Source organism: Suricata suricatta, chromosome X (assembly GCF_006229205.1).
Source record: "Suricata suricatta isolate VVHF042 chromosome X, meerkat_22Aug2017_6uvM2_HiC, whole genome shotgun sequence".
NCBI lineage: Eukaryota > Metazoa > Chordata > Mammalia > Carnivora > Herpestidae > Suricata > Suricata suricatta.
Genome location: NC_043717.1, coordinates 1,254,188 through 1,276,064, shown reverse-complemented (window position 1 = coordinate 1,276,064; position 21,877 = coordinate 1,254,188). Strand labels below are relative to the sequence as shown.

Sequence of the window (21,877 nt, the reverse complement as noted above, 5' to 3'; positions counted from 1 at the left end):
GTGCACGGTCACGAAGGGTGTGGAAGCCACCTGTAAGTGGCTTTATCTCTGGGGGTCCTCAGCCTGAGCCCACGTGCTCCTGAGCCACATCCAGCCGTGTCTGCAGGCAGGAAGGCTGTTAGGACCTCAGGGACGTGGGGTCCCTGCCTCCTGTCCTAACACCCAACGGAGCCCAAGCTGGGGTGAAACGCAGGTCACCTGGAAAGTCTGACTTCGATCTCAGACATCTGTCTGCACATAGTTGGATTAGAAAACAAAACAAAGATAAACCAAACGCCCCGGAGAGCAGACTCCCACTGCCCTTTATCACCGGCCTCAGCAGCACAGCCTTCCTTCCCCTCGTGAAATGCACCGAGGACTTTGGACGCTCTGAGCCTGTAAGATGGGGGTTCTGTGCGTCTCCAACGGCACGTCTGCGTCGCTCAGGACGCGGGGACCCAACCAGAGGGGCTTCGTGGCGGGAGGGGGGTGACCTGTGCAGCAAACGTCTCAAGCAGGAAAGCCCTTGAGGTGGACCGTCCTTCCCGGGATGCTGCCTGAAGCGTGCCGTGTGCACAAGGAGAACAGAAAACACCACAAAGAAACCAAAACCACCTCAAGCCCCGAGCAGTTCGCAAACACAGCCATCGGTCTGGCACCGTGACATGATTTGCTCCTGACGCCGCAGGGTCCAGGAAGCAGACGTGTCTTCTGTCCCGCCTTCCCCTGCCTCTTGCAGATGTGAGTGCAGGGGAGAAGGTGCAAAAGGGCGTTGAAGGGGGATTTTTAGGCCCCGGGTTCCGACTTTGAAAGGCCAGCCAGCACGCAGCCCGGTGTGCTTTGCACAGGGGTCCGGAGGCGCTGGCCACTGGGAATGAATGAGTCACACTGTTCCCAGCAGGAGCCGTCTGGGCTCTGGGCGCCTCTCATATTCTAATGAGGCACAGACGGTGCGCTGTGCAAACCGGCTGTGGTCACAGCCGGCCACTCTGTGCACAACCGAACTTGCTTCTCCTTGCTGAGGCTGGGACATGGGGGAGCCGCTGTGCACATGCGTGCGGCCGGCCACAGCCTCCCTCCGGCCCCTGAGACAGGATTCTGCCTCTCGCAGCTCAGCTCCAGGCAGACGTGGCTCCGGCGACCACATTCCTTGTAGGTAACCGTGGTCCCAGGGCGGGGGCGGGATGCTGCTTGCATGCTGGCCGCTGGCCCCGGGGCTCGGAGGACCCCGGAGAAGCCCCTTTCTAAGCAATGACAACTGGAAATATCAGTGACAGGCTCCCCCCACCCTGACCCCCTGCACCGCACACACACACACACACACACACACACACACACACACCCCGCTGCAACGATTGAGGAAAGGAAGGCAGACTGAAATGAACCGGGAAAATCATGCAGGGGTGTGGGAAGCATGGAGACAGGGCTCTGACCGGCTGAGAGCACGTGGACTGGACGTGGAAGGGATCCCGGACCCGGGAAGCCAGCTGCGTGGGGCGTAGTCAAGCCTAGGACGGAGGACAGCCCGGAGGAGGGTGCAATGTCTTCCCATCCTGGAAGACGTTCAAAAAGGCTACATTACGTGCCGTGCGCTGCTTTGACGGGATTTTCTTTCTCTGATTCCTTATCTGAAAGAAACACAAAGAAACCCTGGGATACAACAGACTGGCAACATTGTGTCAGTTTGAGAGATGCAGCTGTGTGCATCCGGTTCAGGTGCTTTGACCTGGGCTGACAGCAGGCTTAGCCAACTGCTCTGAGACGTTACACAATTACCTTTTCTTTCTTGCGTCGGGAGGGATTAGGATCCAGTCCGTTCACACCATGAGCTCTGCTGACCTTGAGCGCGGAGTCGTGGCTTAGATCGCCCGCACGGGCGTATGTTCTGGTTTGTGCCTTAGACCACACGCCCCCAGGCCCCTCCGAAACCTCTGGAACCAGCACATACCTCTTTTTTTTTTTCGCTCTTGTATTTTGTTGAACTTTCCTCCGCTAACAGGAAGCCCGTCTGAAGCAAGTAAGCAGGATTCTATAAAGGGCTGAGGTCACTGGAATAATAATAATATTTTTTAAAAAGCTCCTTTTGTGGAGCTAAATATAGAGACTGTAGCATTTATAAAACAGGCTGAACGGGGCGCCTGGGGGGCTCAGTCTGAGCATCTGACTTCAGCTCAGGTCATCATCTCACGGTTCGTGGGTTCAAGCCCCGCGTCGGGCTCTGTGCTGACAGCTCAGAGCCTGGAGCTGCTTCCGATTCTGTGTCTCCCTCTGTCTCTGCCCCTCCCCTGCTCATGCTCTTGTGTCTTTCTCTCTTTCCAAAACAAGCAAACAAACAGATGCAGAAATGGGAAAATAATATTTCAGGAGAAGCGAGCGACACCCAGTCACGTTCCAACAGCAGACCTGGGGGTGGTGGCATCTCGGACCTGCTGGGCAGAAAAGCCCCCAATATTTACCGTCCCTCCCGTGAGAGACACAGATTCCACATTCTTAACACCGTGTGTGTCCAGTTTTTTAAAAACCTTTTCAATAGACAAGACCATTCCTTTGAAAAAAAATTTTAGTGTTTATTCATTTTTGAGAGAGAGAGCATGCGCACAGGCGGCAGAAAGAGAGGGAGACACAGAATCGGAAATAAGATCCAGGCACAGAGCCTGACGCGGGGCTCGAACCCACGGACCTCGAGATCGTGACTTGAGCCAAAGTCATACGCTGAAACGACTGAGCCCCCGGGAGCCCCAAGACCATTTTTTTAAGGTTTTATTCACAGGGTCCGAGCAAACCAAGGTTTCCCTACCATACGGGGGACCGTCTGAGTGTTGAATGTCGTGATGAGATACGTCCTTGTTTCTTCCAGGAAAGACGAGGGAAGAGAGATCATGTCGCGGCTGGAGCAGTCTTGGTAAGAGAGAAGTACGTCCACCCGTCCATCTTCCGCTTCTGCCTCTCCCTTTCTTCCCCCTCTTCCTCAGAATGCACTGACTCAGCGGTCTTCCCCGACTCATCACCGATGATGGGCTCTGACCGTGCGGCTCAGGGTCCATATCCCTGTCCCCCGCTCTCCCGTCCGGAGCCCCAACGGACGACATTGGTGCGGTCTTGCCCTGACTCTGCGGCCCAGTTCCCGACTGATTGCCGTAGACACGCACCACGTTCAACACGGTGACTTATTTAAAGAAAAATGAAGGACAGATAAACGCACGGAGCTGTAGGTGTTCTAGGGATCCCACTCAGGTGTCACAAGAAACCACAGAGAAGGGCTCTCCCCAGTCATGGTATGAACCCTCGTAACAGGCTCTGGGACTTCCCAAAAAAAATGCTTATGTTTCAAAGACAATCATCACGGGGCACCTGGGCGGCTCGGTCCGTTGAACGTCCGACTCTTGATTTCAGCTCAGGTCATGATCTCCAGGGTCATGAGTTCGAGCCCCAAGTCAGGCTCTGCGCTGACCGTGCAGAGCCTTGCCTGGGATTCTCTCCCCCTCTCTGTCTCTCTGCCTTTCCTCTATGCTCTTTCTATCACAAGAAATTAATTAATTTAAAAGACATTTTAAAAACATCCAGAACGTGCATTGTTTTCAACTTGAAAGGAAAAATCCGATGCCTACAAAATGACCTCAAACTCCCCCACAGCACCATGCTATAGCCAAGTCCCCTGGGGACGCCCTTAAAAACGTCTCCATTGGACGGGAAGGCAGCCTTAGGCTTCCATCGGTGCCTTGTCTTGCAGGAACTGGCTGGCGGTCACAGTCGGCGCACTTCTGACTTTAACGCCCTCGGCTTGCGGGGACGCACAGGGTTCGCGTCCAAACGTCCTTCTCCTCATGGCCGACGATTTCGGCATTGGCGACCTTGGCTGCTATGGTAACAACACCATCAGGCAAGGATCTGGGAACCGGTCCTCCGGCATCTCGGCGAAGACGCCGCCGCCAAGGGGCCGAACCCTCGATTTGTGCGTCCAGACTTTGACGGGACTCCGGGCACCTCCTGGTCACACCCCCTCACCCCTCATTCTCCCCTCACTAGCGCTAATCCCTGCTCAAATCCGTCCTACGCGTGACTCTTCATTTCACTCCTAAACACGGTTTCCAGCAGCACAGTCCGTGATGGACAATGTCCAAAAATGCGCTGGTGTTGCCTCTAAGTCAACGCTGCTCGTCCGTCCATCAGGTCAAGTCCATGCGATGCTGCATGAGTTTTCCAGGGCTCCCCGCTGGGAAGCTCTGCTCCCGGCACACCAATCCACCACCCAGTCACCCCAACACAGCTCACCACACTCATCCGCCCTCGCTAGCCCGTCCCGCGTGCAATGAGCTGACTCCGTCACCGGGGTCGCATTCTAACTGCCCTTGGAGACCAGCTCAGCCAACACCATGAACCTTCATCCGAATCCCAGCCTCACGTCCCAACAACGTGCACCTGGTGCCGTGAGCTCGAACTTCCAGCTCCAAACTCTGAGTTCCAGATCCCTGTTCCAAAAGTTCCGGGACGGCCATTTTTGTACTGCTCACGCCGCCTTGCAGAAACTTGGTAAACACTGAATGGACTTTGGGTTTCTCTGATGCTTCACATGACATCTGAGTTCCTGCCAGCACCTTTCTGTCCTTCCCCAGAACACCTTGATGAGCGAAACGGTGATTTGTCTATTAAGGAGGTAGCAGTTCTTATAGAAGAACCTGTGCCTGTCGTTGTTCAGCAACAAAAGTGTTCATGTTTCCTTCCGTAGGACCCCAAACATTGACCGCCTGGCCCAGGACGGTGTGATGCTCACCCAGCACCTGGCGGCCGCGTCCGTGTGCACCCCGAGCCGGGCTGCCTTCCTAACGGGCAGATACCCTCTCCGTTCAGGTCTGTTCTCCCTCATGTCTGACCATGGCTCTGGACAAGAGCATGTGCCCTGTAATCCTCCAATGCAGAGGATTACAGGATTACAGGGTTACCCAATGCAGGTATTAAGTCGTGGGTCCCCTGGTATCACGGGGAGAGAATGATCGAATGCCTCCATCGTTTTAGCACCAGACGCAAGTCAGTAATAGCTATAGAGCCCCCCAGAGAATGAGATGACTCAGACAGGGTGTTGGAGTAGGGACTAGACCAAAAGTGTGAAGTCTGTGTGAGGTCCTTAGACCCTAAGCGTGAGGAAGGTCCATGTCAAGGGTCATCTCCTTTGGTTCAAGACCATTGATTGTATGTGTTCTGTATCTTGAAAGACATTCACAGCAAACTCTACACTCATGGACTCGTGTTTGAATAACGGGAGACTGGCCTGGCCTTGTGACACACTGAAGGGCCATGTGACACATCATCTGTCTCTGGCACCCTCTCATGGCCCAGGAAAGAAAGAATCCTGGCCAGCTTACGCTGAAACAGCCCACCTGTCTTTGGGGCGGCCAACAACCATCTTCCACTCGTTTCCAGCCGAACCAGATGCATCCTCAAAGTTTGGGAAATCGCAGAACAAATTCTCCAAGTTCCCAATTGATGATCAGTGAGAACTACGTTCGCTCTTTGAGCACGTAGAATCTTCCCTAGTAAGACGGAGATGCATTCATGAAAATGGTCCAGGAGGCATAAACCATCTTCTACGTTAGTGGTTTTCAACTGCATACTGCAGAGCTTAGAAAAATATTTAACCCACATTTTTAAATACTTGGGTCAATGCCTTGGGTATGTCAAGGCCAGTATGAATTATGTCATGGCTCCCTACCTTGCTGGCACCTTCGAATCATCCAGGGCACCTTGCAACCCAACCCAAATTCCACCCCCAACCGACTGAAATCAAGATCTCCGAGTTGACTACTAGGTTTCAGAATAATTTGAAGCTTCTCAAATGATTCCAAAGTGCAGACAAGGTTGAGAACCCCCGGATTATATCAGGAGTCTGGTAAAATGATAAAACCGACGTTCATGCCCCTTCCGTTGCCGTTTCATTCTCCTTGCATTTATCCTGCTTTCACACAGCAGGACACTAAGTGTTCTCACTAGTTTGCCATTAATGGTTTGCCACCTATTTTAAATAGAAAACTAATCATAAGGGTACATGTCGATGTGTGACGGTAACATTTCTTTGAAAATGATTTTCCTCAAAGGTATGGTTTCCAGTGATGGTTACCGTGTTCTTCAGTGGGCTGCAGTCTCGGGAGGGCTCCCAGCTAATGAGACAACTTTTGCAAAGATATTAAAAGGCAGAGGCTATGCCACAGGCCTAATAGGTACGTACATTCTTTACGTATTAGTCACATTACTTTTATATGGAGAGTATATTCAACCAAAACACTTGGGACTTAAATGGTCGCGTCGCACCGGGATTGTCCACCAGACACACACATTCCGAGCATGCAGAGATGACCCTAGGACCTGCAGGATGCTTCGTGCCAAGTAGAGGTGCAGAAGGATCAGCTTAATGAAACACCTACCATGTCATTTTATGTGCTGACGCAGCCTGATAAAAAAAAATTGGAAAATTTTTTCAAATGTCATCAAATTACCATCAACTTCCATAATGTTGTTTCCCCTAAATTCTGTATAGAAATGTGCCTGCCAAGCTTAGTACTTCCCTCTCTGCTTACATTGAAAAAACAACAACAACAACAACATGCTTACTTTTCTGTATGGCAGCAAACTGTGGCCATGTATAGAATGATGTAGAACTAAGGACAGTAGAGTCAGGACAGGACTCTATCCACATGAAACATTCCTTAAAAAGTGGTGTCAGGTTTTCTGAATGGGAAAACCATTTGGGGTAGTGGGAGGACACACAGGTCTGTTTGTCTACACCCTAGAAGTGAGGGTAGAGATGCTAAATGCCTGTCATTGATTGAACTTGAAAGTTGTGCTCTGTAGAACCTAACGTCCACCATGACCCTGACCACCATTACAGGGGTTAAACCAAGAGACGGGTAATCCCAACACCACGAAATTGTTTACCCACTGAGCACAGCAGATTGCATTTCCTAGAGCAATCAGAGTACTCTGTGCCTTCCGTATTGACCTCCCCCAGGCCTTTGCAAATTCAGGTGCAGTAGACTGAGTAAGGATCACCAAAGTTATCACGTCCTACATGCTGGAGGCTGAAACAATTACCTTGTATGGAAACAGAGTCTTTGCAGGTGTGATTGAGTTAAGGGTATGGAGAAGAAGAGATTGTTCTGGAAGACCCAGGTGGGTCTTATATGCAAGGACAAGTGCCCTTTAAAGAGCGATGTAGAGAGATCTATGACACCGAAGGGGAGAAGGCAGTGTGGTCGGAGGCAGGGATGGGAGGAATATGATCACAAGTCAAGGGATGGTTGACTTCCAGAAGATAGAAGATAGAAGATCGAAGAGAAGGCAAGATAGACGAGATAGAAGATAGACCGGACCAGAAGGAGGCTGCTGTGAGGCTACGGAAGGAGCACAGCCCTGACACATGTTGATTTCGGGCTTCTGGCCTCAGAGCTATGAGAACGTCAATTCCCACTGTTTCAACCAATCACGATTACGGCAATTAGTCAGAGCAGCATAGGGAACAACACAGCACATAATGCTGCCACACAGGCTCCAAGTCCAAGCTGTGGTTCAAATAACACTGAAAACTACGTACGCCGCTCTGCCTCCCTGCCCTTTCCCGGCTCCCAGCGGAACACTGGACTGTGGCGAGCACCCAAGACCTACTAACCGATGACCAGCCGTGTGTCACATGGACATATTTTTTTGCCTTTCAGGAAAATGGCATCTGGGTCTCAACTGTGAATCTTCCAGCGACCACTGCCACCACCCGCTCAACCACGGATTCGACCACTTCTATGGAATGCCGTTTTCCATGATGGGAGACTGCATCCACTGGGAGCTGTCCGAGAAGCGTGCAGGCATGGAGCACAAACTCAACGTCTGCTTCCAGATCGTGGCCTTGGCTGCCCTCACGCTCGCCGCTGGGAAACTCGCCCGCCTGACGTCAGGCTCCTGGACTCCGGTTGTCTGGTTGACCATTGCTGCCATCTTGCTCTTCACGACCTCACGTTTCCTGGGTGTCCTGATCGTTCATGCAGACTGCTTCCTGATGAGAAACCACACCATCACTGAGCAGCCCATGCGCGTTCAAAGGACGACATCTCTTATTCTCACAGAGGTGGCGTCCTTCATCCAAAGGTGAGCTCCCAAGGGTTAGCTTCACCCTACGGCTCTGGTCCATGGGGAAAATGCATTTGGAAATGTCGTTTTCTGCAGAGGGGATAAGAATGGCGAAATCACCCTAGCCCAGACCAGGAAGATGCCTTTGATAAAATCTGTCATAGATGATGTTCAAGTGGCCCCATGGGAGGCAGTCGCTGTACATAAGCACCCACCGACCACCGCAGCCCGTATCTACCTAGCAAAACAAACTGAAACACCCATAGACAAATTCTAAATATTTTTAAAGCTCTATCATCAGAACTAAGTTGTCCTTTAGTAACTTTATGCTAACTGTGAATTTGAGTAACAAAGTGACGAACCATGTCAGAACCCAGAGGGACATGATGAAAAGTTACACCAAATGGAGGCAGCTGTATGCTCCCCAAAGGTGTTCCAGTAAAGTGGGGAACAGTACTGAACCCCACTTCACCTGGTGGTGATGAGGTTGTGATCATGTTCCAGAACATTCTTTTCATGGAAGTGCCTAACATGAGTCTGAAATGAGGTTGATAGTTACAGTGGACCTTGAGCAACGTGGGAATTTGAAGACACCCACAGCTGGTGCTGATGGAGATCGTGTATAACCCCGACTCCCCCAAAACTTAACTGTTAATAGCCTCTTGTTGACTGGAAATCTTACTGATCACATGAACAGTCGATCAACACATCATTTGGATGCTAGATGTTTTCTACACTGTGTTCTTACAATAAAGTGAGCTAAGGAAGCCGACGTGTGTCTGTCAGTAGACCATGTGACTCTCAATCCTGGAGTTGTGAGCTCGAGCCCCATGTTGGGTGTAGAGATGACTTAAAGATAAAATCTTCAAAAAAAAAAAAAGTGAGCTTAAGAGCAATTAAAAAGAAACCCAGGGGTGCCTGGCTGGCTCAGTCAGTAGAGCACGTGACTCTTGAACTCAGAATTGTGAGTTTGAGCCCCACGTTGGGTGTAGAGATTATTTAAAAAGAAAACCAAATATGTAATATCACTTTATTCTAAGGATTGAGGTGGGAACCTACATTGACATAATTGATGGAAATAAATAATGGAGTTAAATAAACTCAAGCCACCGAATTGTCTTACCTTCAGTTTCAGAGGTATGTAGACCTACAAATTGATAAAAGTCAAGAAAAAGGCATGTGTAATATCATTGCCATTTGTTAAGTGTCTTTATTTATTTTTGAGAGAGAGAACCAACAAGAGAGGATCTGAACTGGGCTCTGAGTTGTCAGCACAGAGCCTGGCGTGGGGCTCGAACTCATGAACAATGAGATCATGACCTGAGCCGAAGTCAGATGCTCAACCAACTGAGTCCCCCAGGTGCCCCTCAACAGACTTTAGAAGGTAACGTCATCACATTAAAGACTAGCAGATACGCTTCTGTAAGGACTTGACAATGCAGATCCAAATTTTACGTCTTCTAGGAACTCACTCTCCGTTTTCCGTAGAAGTAAATCTGGCCGTGTTGTTTATTCTCAGAAACAAGCAAAGACCTTTCCTCCTGTTTGTCTCCTTTCTGCACGTGCACACGCCTCTGATCACCACCGAGAAGTTCCACGGGAAGAGTGCCCACGGGCTGTACGGTGATAACACAGAAGAGATGGACTGGATGGTGGGTAAGTAAGTGCCTTTTCCCGGTGAAAATGGGAGGGTTGGGCCTCCAAAAACAGCAGCAGGAAAAGAGATTAATCCACACTGAAGATGGAAGAGGCAGTGTGAACAGTGCGATCTCTTGGAACGGGAAAACTGTTAGCGATAATAGTCTTTTCTTCTCTCTGATTGCTTTGTTTCTTCTCATGGTGCTGTCTTAGGTGGGTTGACTTTGGATTTTCCCCCAAGAAAACATAGCCTTAAATCCCCGTGGGGTAGGGTTGTCTTTGCCCTGTTCTCGAGTGCTTCCCTGCGGTTTGGTATGATGCCTGGAGTGACAGAAGGGCACATTTGTTCAGTGAGGACATGGATAGAGACACACACACACTTCCCTGCTCCTTACACAGTGACTCGGGTCCTCTCAGGCCAACAGAATAAGGAGAATCAGAGATTTCAGGGGAAAACATACTTTAAGACATCCGCCAACAACATTACGTTGGAGGAAAACGTATGACTTGAGCGAATTGTTGGAGAACATGATGGAGGTTGAGAGAGCAACCTGTAGGCAAAGATCAATGTCACATCACGTCCCCAGTGACGCTTCATGGTGGCGTTTTCTTCAGGACAAACTCACTCCCTGTTGCCGCTAGTCTTTGTGTGGGAAAGGTGAAGAGGGACTGGAAAGTCAAGAGTTGGATGTTCAATCAACTGAGCCACTCAGGCGTCCTAGATATTGAGTGTTTAAAATGGGATTCACCAGGGCATGCTAGCAAGGGAATCTGTTACGTGAATACTTGTGCAAGGGTATCTGATCAAACACTTATTGAAAGATGAAATTTGAAATTCTGCAGTACAGAGTCAAGAACGCCCTAAGTCCATCAAGATAAGGAATTCCCAAGACCTGTTAAGAGAATCTTTGCTATCTCTTCAGTGCCTCTAGGTTCCAACTTCAAACACAATTGAACCATGGTATGATGATTTTTTTAAGTGAAAATGATTGTCCTCATGCAAAGAGGTGGAGAAGAAGGGATTTTTAGGACAGGGAAAGTATTTTGTCAGTTACTATGGTGCTGCGTACATAGTATTATGCATTTACCAAAATCTTTAGAACGGACCACACCAAGAGTGAACCACAGTAAAAACTACAGACTTTGCTTAATAATAGTTCATCAGGGGACAACTGGATGGATCCGTCAGTTAAGCATCTGAGTCTTGATCTCAGCTCAGGTCATCATCTCACAGTTTGTTGGGTCTAAGCCCCGTGTATGACTCAGTGCTGACAGCGTGGAGCCTGCTTGGGATTCTCTCTCTCTCCCTCTCTCTGCTCCTCCCTTGCACGTGGTCAATCACACACACTTTCTCTCACTCTCAAAATAAATAAACTTAAAAAAAACAAAATAGTTTATCAGTATCCCTTGTCGATGCAAGTCAACTTGTCCGTAAAACCTAAAGTTCTAAAAAATAAAATCTATCCATGAAAAGAAGGGGGTTCAACAGAACCACAAATTTAAAGATCTTTGTCCCAAACAAAGCAACTGAAGAGAAAGAAATGGCTAAACAATGAATCGAAAAAAGAAAAAGAGACAAAAATAGCGACATGGTTAACTTAAAACTGATTGTGCTCTGTGAAACCAATTGAAATATAGAGATTGTCAGACTGCCTGAAAAAACAAGACCCAACCCCAAAGAGATACTGGTCAAATATAAAGACACAGATAAGGTAAAAGAAAAAGAGAACCAATAACAGGATATCTTTTGGGACCATAGTCAACCTTCATGAGATTCAGTTCTCATAGCAAAGCAGATTGGAAGTTTTGTCTATTTTTAGAAATAATATGGTTCTTCTTTTTTTTAATTTATAATAGTTTATTGTCAAATTGGTTTCCATACAACACCCAGTGCTTCTCCCAAGTGCCCTCCTCCATGACCATCACCCCCTTCCCCCTCCCCTCCCTCTTCAGCCCTCGATTCATTTTCAGTATTCAGTAGTCTCTCATGTTTTGTGTCCCTCTCTCTCCCCAACTCTCTTTCCCCCTTCCCCTCCCTATAGTCCTCTGTTAGGTTTCTCCTGTTAGACCTATGAGTGCAAACATATGGTTTCTGTCCTTCTCCGCCTGACTTATTTCACTTAGCATGACACCCTCGAGGTCCATGCACTTTGCTACAAATGCTCAAGACAAGGGAATAATATGACTCTTCTTAACCAAGTTTTCAAAAATCCCAGGGATGTTGCGAATTGCATCACCTGCAAGCTATCCTGTTGAGGTAACTGTAAGCAACCTTGAGCCACACTTGTAAACTATTCTTCACTGATGACCATACATCTCCAAAGTCATTGTCAGCCTTCTTCTTAGCCCCTTTTAGTCTCTTTCATTTTTTCCCTCTCTCCTGTTGTTTTTTTTTAATTTTTAGTGTTTATTATTTTTGAGAGAGAGAGAGGGAGACACAGAATCTGAAGCAGGCTCCAGGCTGTGAGTTGTCAGCACAGACCCTGATGTCAGGCTCGAACCCACAAACCACGAGATCATGACCCAAGCCAAAGTCAGATGCTTAACTGAGTGAGGTGCCCCATTTTTTTAAAAATAAAGCATGCTTGACTCTATTATCTTCTTCTGCTTCCTTTTTACATTTTCCCCCTTATGCAATATATACGCTGTAGCTTGCCTACAACTTTTTGGAAACAGAACGGGTGTATGTCAGGGTGTATATGAATCTCGAATCAGTGATGCTCAGAATAGCATGACCACGCTGGTACTCACTCCCATTATGTGCCAACTCCAAAGGCTTACTCTTATGGAGAGGTCCAAGATCCTCAAACACACATGGAAGACTCTGGTTTCAGACAGCCTTCCATTTTGACTGCAAGATGCTGTCCGTTCTCTGCAGGGAAGATCCTGGACACTTTGGACATGGAAGGGTTGACCAACAGCACCCTCGTTTATTTTACGTCGGACCATGGGGGATCCTTAGAGTCTCAACTCGGAAACAACCAGTATGGCGGCTGGAATGGAATTTATAAAGGTAGAGTCCCCAGATCCTTGTGTCTGGTCTTTATCTCCGCCCTACAGCTCCCAACCCTTCCCTTGGAACGGGGCCATGTCAAGAGAGTCACCAGGGACCTTGCTTTCCTATTCAGGAACATATAATTTGTCACACTCAATCTTGATTTTTTTTTCTGTTGCACAACGCTGTGGTTTGGGGGATAATCACAGAATTGTGAAACTATCACCACCCCTTAATTCCAGAGCATGGTCATCTCCTCGAAAAGAAACTCAGTACCCGTGTGCGGTCATTCCCGGTTTCTTCTGGTGCCCAGCCCCTGGCAACCAGCAATTTACTTCTTTTTCTGTGTCCCTACTGTAACCATTTCATGTCAAAGGAATCATGGAATAGATGGTCCCTGACAACTGTCTTCTTTCACCAAGCACGAGGTCTTCCGGGTTCTTCCACACTGTGGCACCTGTCACTGCTGGTTTCTTTGTGGGCTGAATAAGCTTCTGTTGTATGGAGAGACCAGTTTTTCCTTTTTAATTTGTGAATGTTTATTTATTTTTGAGAGACAGAGCATGAGTTGGGGAGAGGCTGAGAGAGAAGAGGAGACACAGAATCCAAAGCAGGCTCCAGGCTCTGAGCTGTTAATGTGGGGCTCAAACCCATGATTCCTGAGATCATGACCTGAGCCAAAGTCGGATGTTTAACCGACTGAGCCCCGCAGGTGCCCTTGGAAGGGCCACGGTTTGGTTATCCATTCATGAAGCGAGGGACTCTGGAATTAGGCGATGCCTCCAAGTAGGGTGGGCACGCATGGCGGCCACATCATGTTCCAAGTAGAATTCTATCAATTACAGACATGTCATTATCATGATCATTACAGACATGTCATTACCCCGAAGATTGTAAAATGCACCGCCAAATAAAAGATGGCACATTCACATTCTTTTCTGTTCATGTCTCCACACAGGCGGCAAAGGCATGGGGGGCTGGGAGGGCGGCATCCGCGTCCCGGGGATCTTCCGGTGGCCTGGGGTGCTGCCGGCCGGCCGCGTGATCCACGAGCCCACCAGCCTGATGGATGTCTTCCCCACCGTGGTCCAGCTGGGGGGCGGCGAGGTGCCCCGGGACAGGTACGGAACAGCCCGAGAAACGCAAGCGGCTCAGTTTTGCACACAGACAACCATGGATGGGAAATGTCCTTGCTACTTTTGCACTGCGTACCAAGCCCGTGAAAGCAGTATCTGGGAAAACAGTGCAGGCTCCCGGCGGTTGGGACCAGCTGTCCCCTTCATTTTACATATAGAATGTTTATTTCCCTTCTCCTGATTCTAACTGCAGCCATTTATTATGGCGATTTTGAAAAATCTAAAAACTCATCACAAGAAATTACCTTTCATGTGATGTGGTAGAGATTTTGTACAGATTCCAGTTATTTGTGTCTTAAAAATTATAGAGGATTTTTGGGGAACTAGAAAATAAAATGATTTCATAATCTAATTATACATATAATTATATAATCACAATTATGCAAAAATATAATATATGATTCTCATAAAATCATAAATTGTATGATATATATTATCTCAATCTGTGTAGATCTGATCTATCTAGATATGTAGATTTGGATATATGATTTAGATACATTTTCTATATTTTATAACGATTTTTGTAAACACATATATATTTAGAAAACTTTCTGAATAGACAAAAAATTTAGTGCCCTCATGGTATTTTCTTTCAACCATCCCCTTATAATTTTTAGAAAAAAATATTTTTTTTTTCACTAAAATTTTTTACCTTAAAAAAAATAGTGTCTTCTCACGTCACTGTTGGTTATGATCACGTCCTTAGTTAGAATCCCATAGAAGGTGAATTCCTAGTCAAAGACTATGGCTGTTTCTTGGTAAATCTCTTGATATATTTTGTCAAATTGTTCCTTACAAATCATTACCAGCCATATGTGACGTGTCTATTTTAAAACATAACAGAACTAAAATAAATATACATTTTGTACAGGTAACGTATGTAAAATCACTCATATGTGTGCATACAAATATACATACATGTGTGTTGTAATTTCCAGTGTTTTATCACTAGACCATTGAGTCTTTCATACCTTTAATCAACATTCTCCTGCTTTCCCTTTCCTTGCATTGAATATCATAACTCTGGTCGATTTTCTTCCTAACTGGATGCTAATTTTTAAATTAATTTTTGATATATCCTTTGCTTTAAAGAAAAAAATTTTTCTGAGATGTATACTGCCAATGTGTTTCAGTAGATGGTAAAATAAATCCGGCCATTTAATGTATATATTTATATACTACATATGTGTGTGTGTGTGTATATGGATATATAAAGATTGACACATGTATTTATGTGTATACATGGGCATATATATACACACACACAAAATCAATACTGTATAGTATATATATGTGTCTGTGTAAGGATATATATAAATATATACATATGTGTTTATGTGTGTATAAACACAATAAAGAACATGAGTCAAATGAGAGACAAAGATCTCCTTTTCATGGGAATCTGAAAAAATCTGTCCTCTGTATTGATGATTTACATTTGACACACAAGATTCTGAAAACTAATCAAAATAATGGAAGAAAAATCAAAAGGGGGTCCCTGCAGTTTTCCATGGAGGCATTTGATGGCCTCCAAGTGTGGGGAAAGTGAACGGTCCCGTGTAGGGAGCGGCAGGCAAGTCGCAAAGAGACACAGAGCTCTTTCCCATCCTGAAGCACTTGACCGCGTCACCAGGGCCCCGAACGCTCAGGGCCATCCCGGCCAATCACGAGCAGTGGATTTAAGCTTTCTCCTACAAAGGGTGGAGAAAGTCAAAGTGGGGTCCCTAGAAGCCCTCCGTCCTCAATGGGATGGAGTCAGACCTTGGAAACTGGAGACGACAGGGAAGGGAAGAGGGAGAGGACCAGGCAGGTGGGGACGGAGGACGGAAGGCAAAAGCAGGACACGCTGCAGACAAGGCAGTGGTCCTAGGCTTGAGGAACCATACACCCTATGGCACAATGGCTTGGAACCGAATACGGCATAGAACCAGGAAGACAGTTCACCGAATCTTCTGCTCGTCTTTGCACTGTTGCCAGGTTGCACAGGTAAAGCTTGGTCCTTGGTGATCTTTCAGCCAAAGGTGATGTTTGCAGGCCAGGAATGGAGGTCCCTGTTCTGATGCTTCCCTAGACTTGCTAAACGCCACGTACCTTCCGCGCATCCTTGCCACAGCCCTGAGTCCCTGTGCTCCGTGTCCGCAGGGTCATCGATGGCCGGGACTTGCTGCCCTTGCTGTTGGGGACCACGCAGCACTCGGCTCACGAATTCCTGCTGCATTACTGCGAGGATTCTCTGCACGCGGCGCGCTGGCACCAACGAGACGGTGAGTTCTCCGGGTGACGGAGTCACATCGCAGCTCATGCTCCCACGGCTGCATCACATGAGCCATTATTCCTTCCTTGGCAGAACTGTCCCATCACATGACCAGCATCCTTCCGGATGCAAGCTGTCAGTCACCTTCCACCTGTGTGTCACCACTGTTTACGGGGTTTCCGTAAGGCACTCCAGAACGGTGAAGCCTGTGCACCTAACCTACGTTGCTTTCCACCTGTCCCAACCACCTTTCTCTCTCTCTCTCTCTCTTTTTCTTTAACTTTTTAAGTTTATTCATTTCTGAGACAGAGACAGAGACAGAGCATGAGCAGGGGAGGGGCAGAGAGAAAGAGGGAGACGCAGAACCCAAAACAAGCTCCAGGCTCTGAGCGGTCAGCACAGAGCCCGACAGAGGGCTCGAACTTACAAACCGTGAAATCATGGCCTGAGCCGAAGTCGGAAGCTCAACAGACTGAGCCCCCCTGGCGCCCCCAAACACCTTATCTCAAAGCCATGATTTCATGCTTATTGTAATAATCATAACTTTATGATAGAAGCAGAAACATGCGCACCAAATAACTTGCATTTCACATTTTCCTGGGCTATTTTGGCCCAACTGGCTTTTAAAAGAAGTCTAAAATCATTTGCAAGGTTTTTTTTTTAAATTTTTAAATTTCTTAATGAATATTATTCGTAAGAGAGAGTATGAGCAGAGGAGGGGTAGAGAACGAGAGGGAACAGAGGATCCAAAGCAGACTCTGCACTAACAGTAGCAAACCCGATGTGGGCCTTGAACTCACAAACCATGAGATCATGACATGAGCTGAAGTCAGACGCTCAACCAACTGAGCCCCTCAGGCATCCCTGCAAGGTTTTGTTTTTTAATCCCATGGGAATGTGACTTGGCTTTGCATCCATATATAAATTAACTCTGAGAGAAGATTGGTTATCTTTACAATATCAGATGCTCCTATGGAAACACATTATGCACCACTACTTACTCTTGTTTTAAACTATTGATTTCATCAAGCACCTTGTTCCCATCCATCCCTAATAATTTCACTGTATTGTAATTCCTTCTATATTTCTATGCCTCTGATCTCCATTTTCACTTAAGTGACATTGCTCAACCTTTTCCATTTTTAGGAATTCTTTTTTTTTAATTCAGCACTTGCATTTACTGCAGAACTGTTATTTTTCAATTTTATACACAATTGATTTCTGCTGCTACCTTTGCCTTCTGGTAATGGAGTTTCACTCGTTTGAGTGTCTTTTCTTCATTTCCATTTCCCTATTACTCTGCTGTTGCCTTGACATTTTCTCCTCTCTTACAGGTTTGCTTTATGGATTGATTGGATTTGTGACTTTATGATTGCATAGGTTTTGTGTCTCTCTTCTTTCTTCACTGTATCCTCCTTGTGACTTAAGTCTTATCTTTCCATCCATCAAAACCATTCTCTAGAAGTCTCCAGACATCTGATCAAGGGTGGAGGAATACCTCTTGGGATCTCCCTAAGGGGAGGTACTTACTGTCGAGTTTTTCTAATGTTTATTTATTTTGGGGAGAGAGAGACACCATGAGCAGAGGAGGGGCAGAGAGAGAAGAAACAGAATCTGAAGCAGGCTCCAGGCTCCAAGCTGTCATCCCACAGCCCAACACAGGGCTCCAACTCATGAACTGTGAGTTCATGACCTGAGCTGAAGTTGGATCCCTAACGGACTGAGCCCCCCAGGCATCCCCATACGTATATATATTTTTAAATGTTTATTTATTTTTGAGAGCGAAAAAGTGAGCAGGGGTAGAGCAAAGCGGGAGAAGGGGATCTGATGCGGGGTCTACACGGACAGCAGCCAGCCCGATGTGGGGTTCAAATCCATCAACTGTGAGTTCATGAGATGAAGTCAGACATTTAACTGACTGAACCATCCTGGCGTCCCTCGACTTTTGTCTTTAAATGTCCCTCCCTCTCCTATCCTTTCCTTTCAATATTATTCTAATCTGCTATGCCTCTTATTGCTACATTTTTGGGTTTTTTTTAAATACGTATCACACATTTCCTTTCCTTGTTGAGGGTTAACATTGCCAATGCACCGTGAAGCCTGATCACACACATCACACCCAGCAGTCCGGATGACTAAGTCCAGTGTTCACATACATTCTTTTACATTGCGGCTGCCCCTTTACTGACCTCTCATTTCACGGCAACTGGGCGAACATCTCGACGTTTTGTCACGGTCCGTAGATTCCCAAAGTTCAAGCCTCCTAAAGGCACGCTAATTGGGTTTCCAGAACCCTCCACTATTCATCCTCCTGCAGGATCCGTTCAGCCCCCTGCGGAAACCCAGCCCAAGACCAGCGACTGCACATGTCAGAACAATTCTTCCAAATTCCATCTTGTACAATGGGCCAGCCCCTCCCGCGTCTCTGAGGACACTCATGGGGGGGGGGGGCTGGGTTTCCACCTGACTGGCTCATTCCTGACATTCAGATGCAAGGTTAGCTTCTCAACAGGGCTTTCCTGAGCCAGACAAATCCCTCCACCGGCCGTGTCCCCGCGCCCCTCACCTCACACACCGTCACCTTCTACCACCTGTTTCCCTCACTAAGTCTTTGTGTGTTGTCAGTCTGCTCAGCACGTTTGCTGCAGTAACATGGCAGAGGGCCACCTTTCATGAGCATGTGCTAGATGGCATCGCATTTGTCCCCGCAAGCAGGGACAGATGAGGACGGCTGTCCCCATGTCACACAAGAGCAATGTGGGGGCTGCTGGGTCACCGCACGTGCTCAGAGGCAGACGGAGGCCAGAGACGTGCATCACGGGGTGCACGTCTGTTAACGCAGTGCCAGCCTGGGCAAGCAGGATGCCCGGGCTCCGCCCCGCATCCCGAAGACCAGCCCTGATCCTGACCCCTCTCCATCCCCGGTCCTCCTGCTTCTCCTTTCCTCTCTCCCTCCTTCCGTCTCCCCTCCCTCCTTCCCTTCCCTGTTGGTGCATCCCAGCCGCCCAGAGCCCCAGAGCCAGCCTCCTGAGACCAGCGACCTGTGTGCCTCTGAGCGTCCTGAACTACCTGCTGCACAGGAATGGCCTCCTTGGCAAACAGCTTATGGAGCTGCAGCTCGCTCTGAGCCCTGAGCTCGGGGCAGGATGCCACAGCCTGGGGGCTCATCAACAGCAGGTGCATATCTGTCACAGTTCCGGGGGCTGGGCATGCAAGACGGGGTTCTGCTGGGTGGCAGACGGCCACCGTCCTCTGTGAGCTCACGTTCTGGAGACAGAGGAAGGACAGAGCTTCCAATATGTCTCACCCTGCCCCCGAGGGCTCTGTCCTCATGACCTGTGGCCCTCCCAGAGGCACCCCTTCTTGAGGCCACCCCGCTGGGGGTCAGGGCTGCAATATATGAGTTTTGGGGGACACACATACATTCAGTCCATAACATTCACATACCGTGAATAAATGTACTCTCTTAAGATGAGCAACTTATGGGCACCCGGATGGCTCAGTAGGTTAAGCGTCTGACTTCAACTCGGGTCATGATTTTGTGGTTTGTGGGTATGAGCCCCGCGTCGGGCTCTGTGCTGACAGCTCAGAGCGTGGAGCCTGTTTTATGATTCTGTGTCTCCTCTGTCTGTCCCTCCCCTGCTCACACTGTCTCTCTCTCTCTCTGTGTCTCTCTCTTTCTCTCTGAAAAATAAACATTAAAAAAATTTAAGTGTACAACTTATGAGCATTTAGCACATCCATTGTGTTGTGCAAACACCATCTGTACCTAGTTCTAGAACCTTCCATTCCCCCAGAGGCCCCAGGCCCACAGCACTCACTCTCCATCCTCCTCTGTAGAACCCTGCATCCTCTGGTCTACTTTCTGAATCTATGGACGTCTGTGTCCGAACATCTCCTCCAAGAGGGATCACACTGGGTGACCCTGTGTGTCTGGATGTCCTCACCGTGCATCTTGGTTTTGAGGTTGGTCTACATGGTGGCGGGTGTGAACGCTTCGTTTCTTTTTGATGGTTGAGTAACATCCGGCTGCATGGACGGACCACATGTGAGTCCATTCATTGTTTCAGGGACAGTAGGGCTTCCGCCCGGCGGCCCTGCCTCCTTCTCCACGTCAACCCAGCCCTAAAATTCCTGTCCTTCTTCAGAAGGAAGAGTCTGGAAAGTGCACTTCGCGACCCCAGTGTTCCACCCGCACGGAGCCGGCGCCTGCTACGGGAGGGCCGTGTGCCCGTGCTTCGGAGACCAGGTCACCCACCACCACCCCCCGCTGCTCTTCGACCTGTCCAGAGACCCTTCCGAGGCCCACGCCCTCACGCCGGACACGGAGCCCTCCTTCTACCAGGTGCTGGACACGGTGGCCCGGGCCGTGGAGGGGCACCGCCGCTCGCTCAGCCCCGTCCCGCTGCAGCTGGGCGCGCGGGGCAACGCCTGGAGACCGTGGCTGCAGCCGTGCTGCGGCCCCTTCCCGCTCTGCCGCTGTGACCGCGAGGGCGGCCCGGCCCCAGGGCCGCCCAGGGAGCCCTAGCTCCCTCCGCGGTCCCTGCTGGTCTTTCACGGTGGAAATAAAACTCCCCTATGGGGTTAACTTATCCATTTGTGAGGCTGAAATTCTTTTGCAGGTCAACACAGACGGGAGAAGGGAGAAGGAGCCGGGGGCAATCAGCACTAGCTAGAAACAGCCATGGAGGGGGCTGCGGACCACCCACAGGAAAGTGGGCAGGAGCAGAGTCCCTCTGGCCTGGCACTTCTCTCCACAGCCCCCAAGCTCACCCAGAGGAGGCCATGCTGGCCCCCCACAGCTCAGAGTCCCCATGGACGGGAGTTCCAGGCCAAATGGACTTTCAGACAAAGGGCAGGAGCCCACAAAACGGGATAAATGACCCTGACAAGGTGTGCACGGGGGGGGGGGGGTCAGTTTGAACAAGGGCCTATCGTTACTCTGGGAGAACAGATGCTCTTGTGGTTCAGGGACACCTAGCATTTTGGGGCGAGGCGAGGAGTCCCTGTTCTTGGGCTCTGTCAGAAGGTCACCGCGTAATGACCAACCTCGCTTGCTGGCTGGTCTTGCGTTGGCACCTGCCCAGATTGAGACAGCGGCAGGACGGGGACTTTCTAGCAGACCCCGTGCGCAATTCCGTGTGTGCCCTGTGTGTGCGCATGCTCAGACACTTAGTCCCCACCTGTGACACTCCCCTGAGGCCAGCACCACCGAGAACCAGGGAGGGCGCACCTGAAACCACAGAAACCACAACCCAGCCCAACCCCCAGGCTAGCGGTAAACCTTCTTTCTCAATTACTGTCTCCCCCAAACGCAGAACTGGGGAGCGAAGATAAAGTGAGGCCCCAGGGCAGGTGATGGGGCCCAGGATGTGGATCAGGCCCCAGGGAGACCCCCGGGGAAAGCCCCGCAGGTGAGGCTGTAAGTAGCGCAGCTCACGTTTAACACGCCCCCCGCCCCAACCGTGGACTTGGAGTCTGGCGTCCTGGACCCCAGCGAAGCCTGCGTGCCCGCGGCGGGTCCCCAGACTTGCCCAGAACTCGCTGGAAAACGGGCCTGCCCAGGCTCCCCGCGCCCAGGCCCAGCCCGGACTACACTCCCCAGGCCCCGGGGAGGGGACTGCCTGCCCGGAGGAGGCGGCCACCCGGGAAAACCGGTTTCCGAGATCAACCCGCCGAGGCCCCGGGGCCCGGAGATCAACGGATGGGGCGGGTCCGGGAAGGGCGAGCTGGGGACAAGGTCCTGCGCGCCCGGCCCGCGAGCGG

The 21,877-nt window shown here is 49.3% G+C and overlaps 2 protein-coding genes across 5 annotated transcripts in view; both read left to right on the top strand.

Annotated features, from left to right (window-relative positions):
- Positions 1–986: 986 nt before the first annotated feature.
- Positions 987–20,703, top strand: ARSE (arylsulfatase E). Of its 3 annotated transcripts, none has more exons than XM_029930205.1 (11): positions 987–1,131; positions 2,837–2,881; positions 3,710–3,859; positions 4,706–4,827; positions 6,069–6,191; positions 7,683–8,106; positions 9,608–9,744; positions 12,605–12,739; positions 13,680–13,842; positions 16,000–16,121; positions 20,260–20,703. In XM_029930205.1, the coding sequence occupies exons 1-11, from the start codon at positions 1,031–1,033 to the stop codon at positions 20,637–20,639; spliced, it is 1,902 nt and encodes a 633-aa protein (XP_029786065.1). In that variant the 5' UTR covers positions 987–1,030; the 3' UTR covers positions 20,640–20,703. The 3 variants fall into 3 exon arrangements, with proteins under 3 accessions (XP_029786065.1, XP_029786064.1, XP_029786066.1); XM_029930204.1 differs by having other exon boundaries at positions 987–1,135; XM_029930206.1 differs by lacking the exon at positions 6,069–6,191 and having other exon boundaries at positions 987–1,135.
- Positions 20,704–21,371: 668 nt separating this feature from the next.
- Positions 21,372–21,877, top strand: part of ARSD (arylsulfatase D) — a 19,715-nt gene continuing 19,209 nt past the window's right edge. Inside the window, exon 1 of one of the 2 annotated variants that reach the window (XM_029930208.1) lies at positions 21,372–21,389. The gene's annotated coding sequence lies outside the window, so the exon portion shown is untranslated. The remainder of the gene's footprint in view (positions 21,390–21,877) is intronic. The other variant, XM_029930207.1, reaches the window with a different exon arrangement.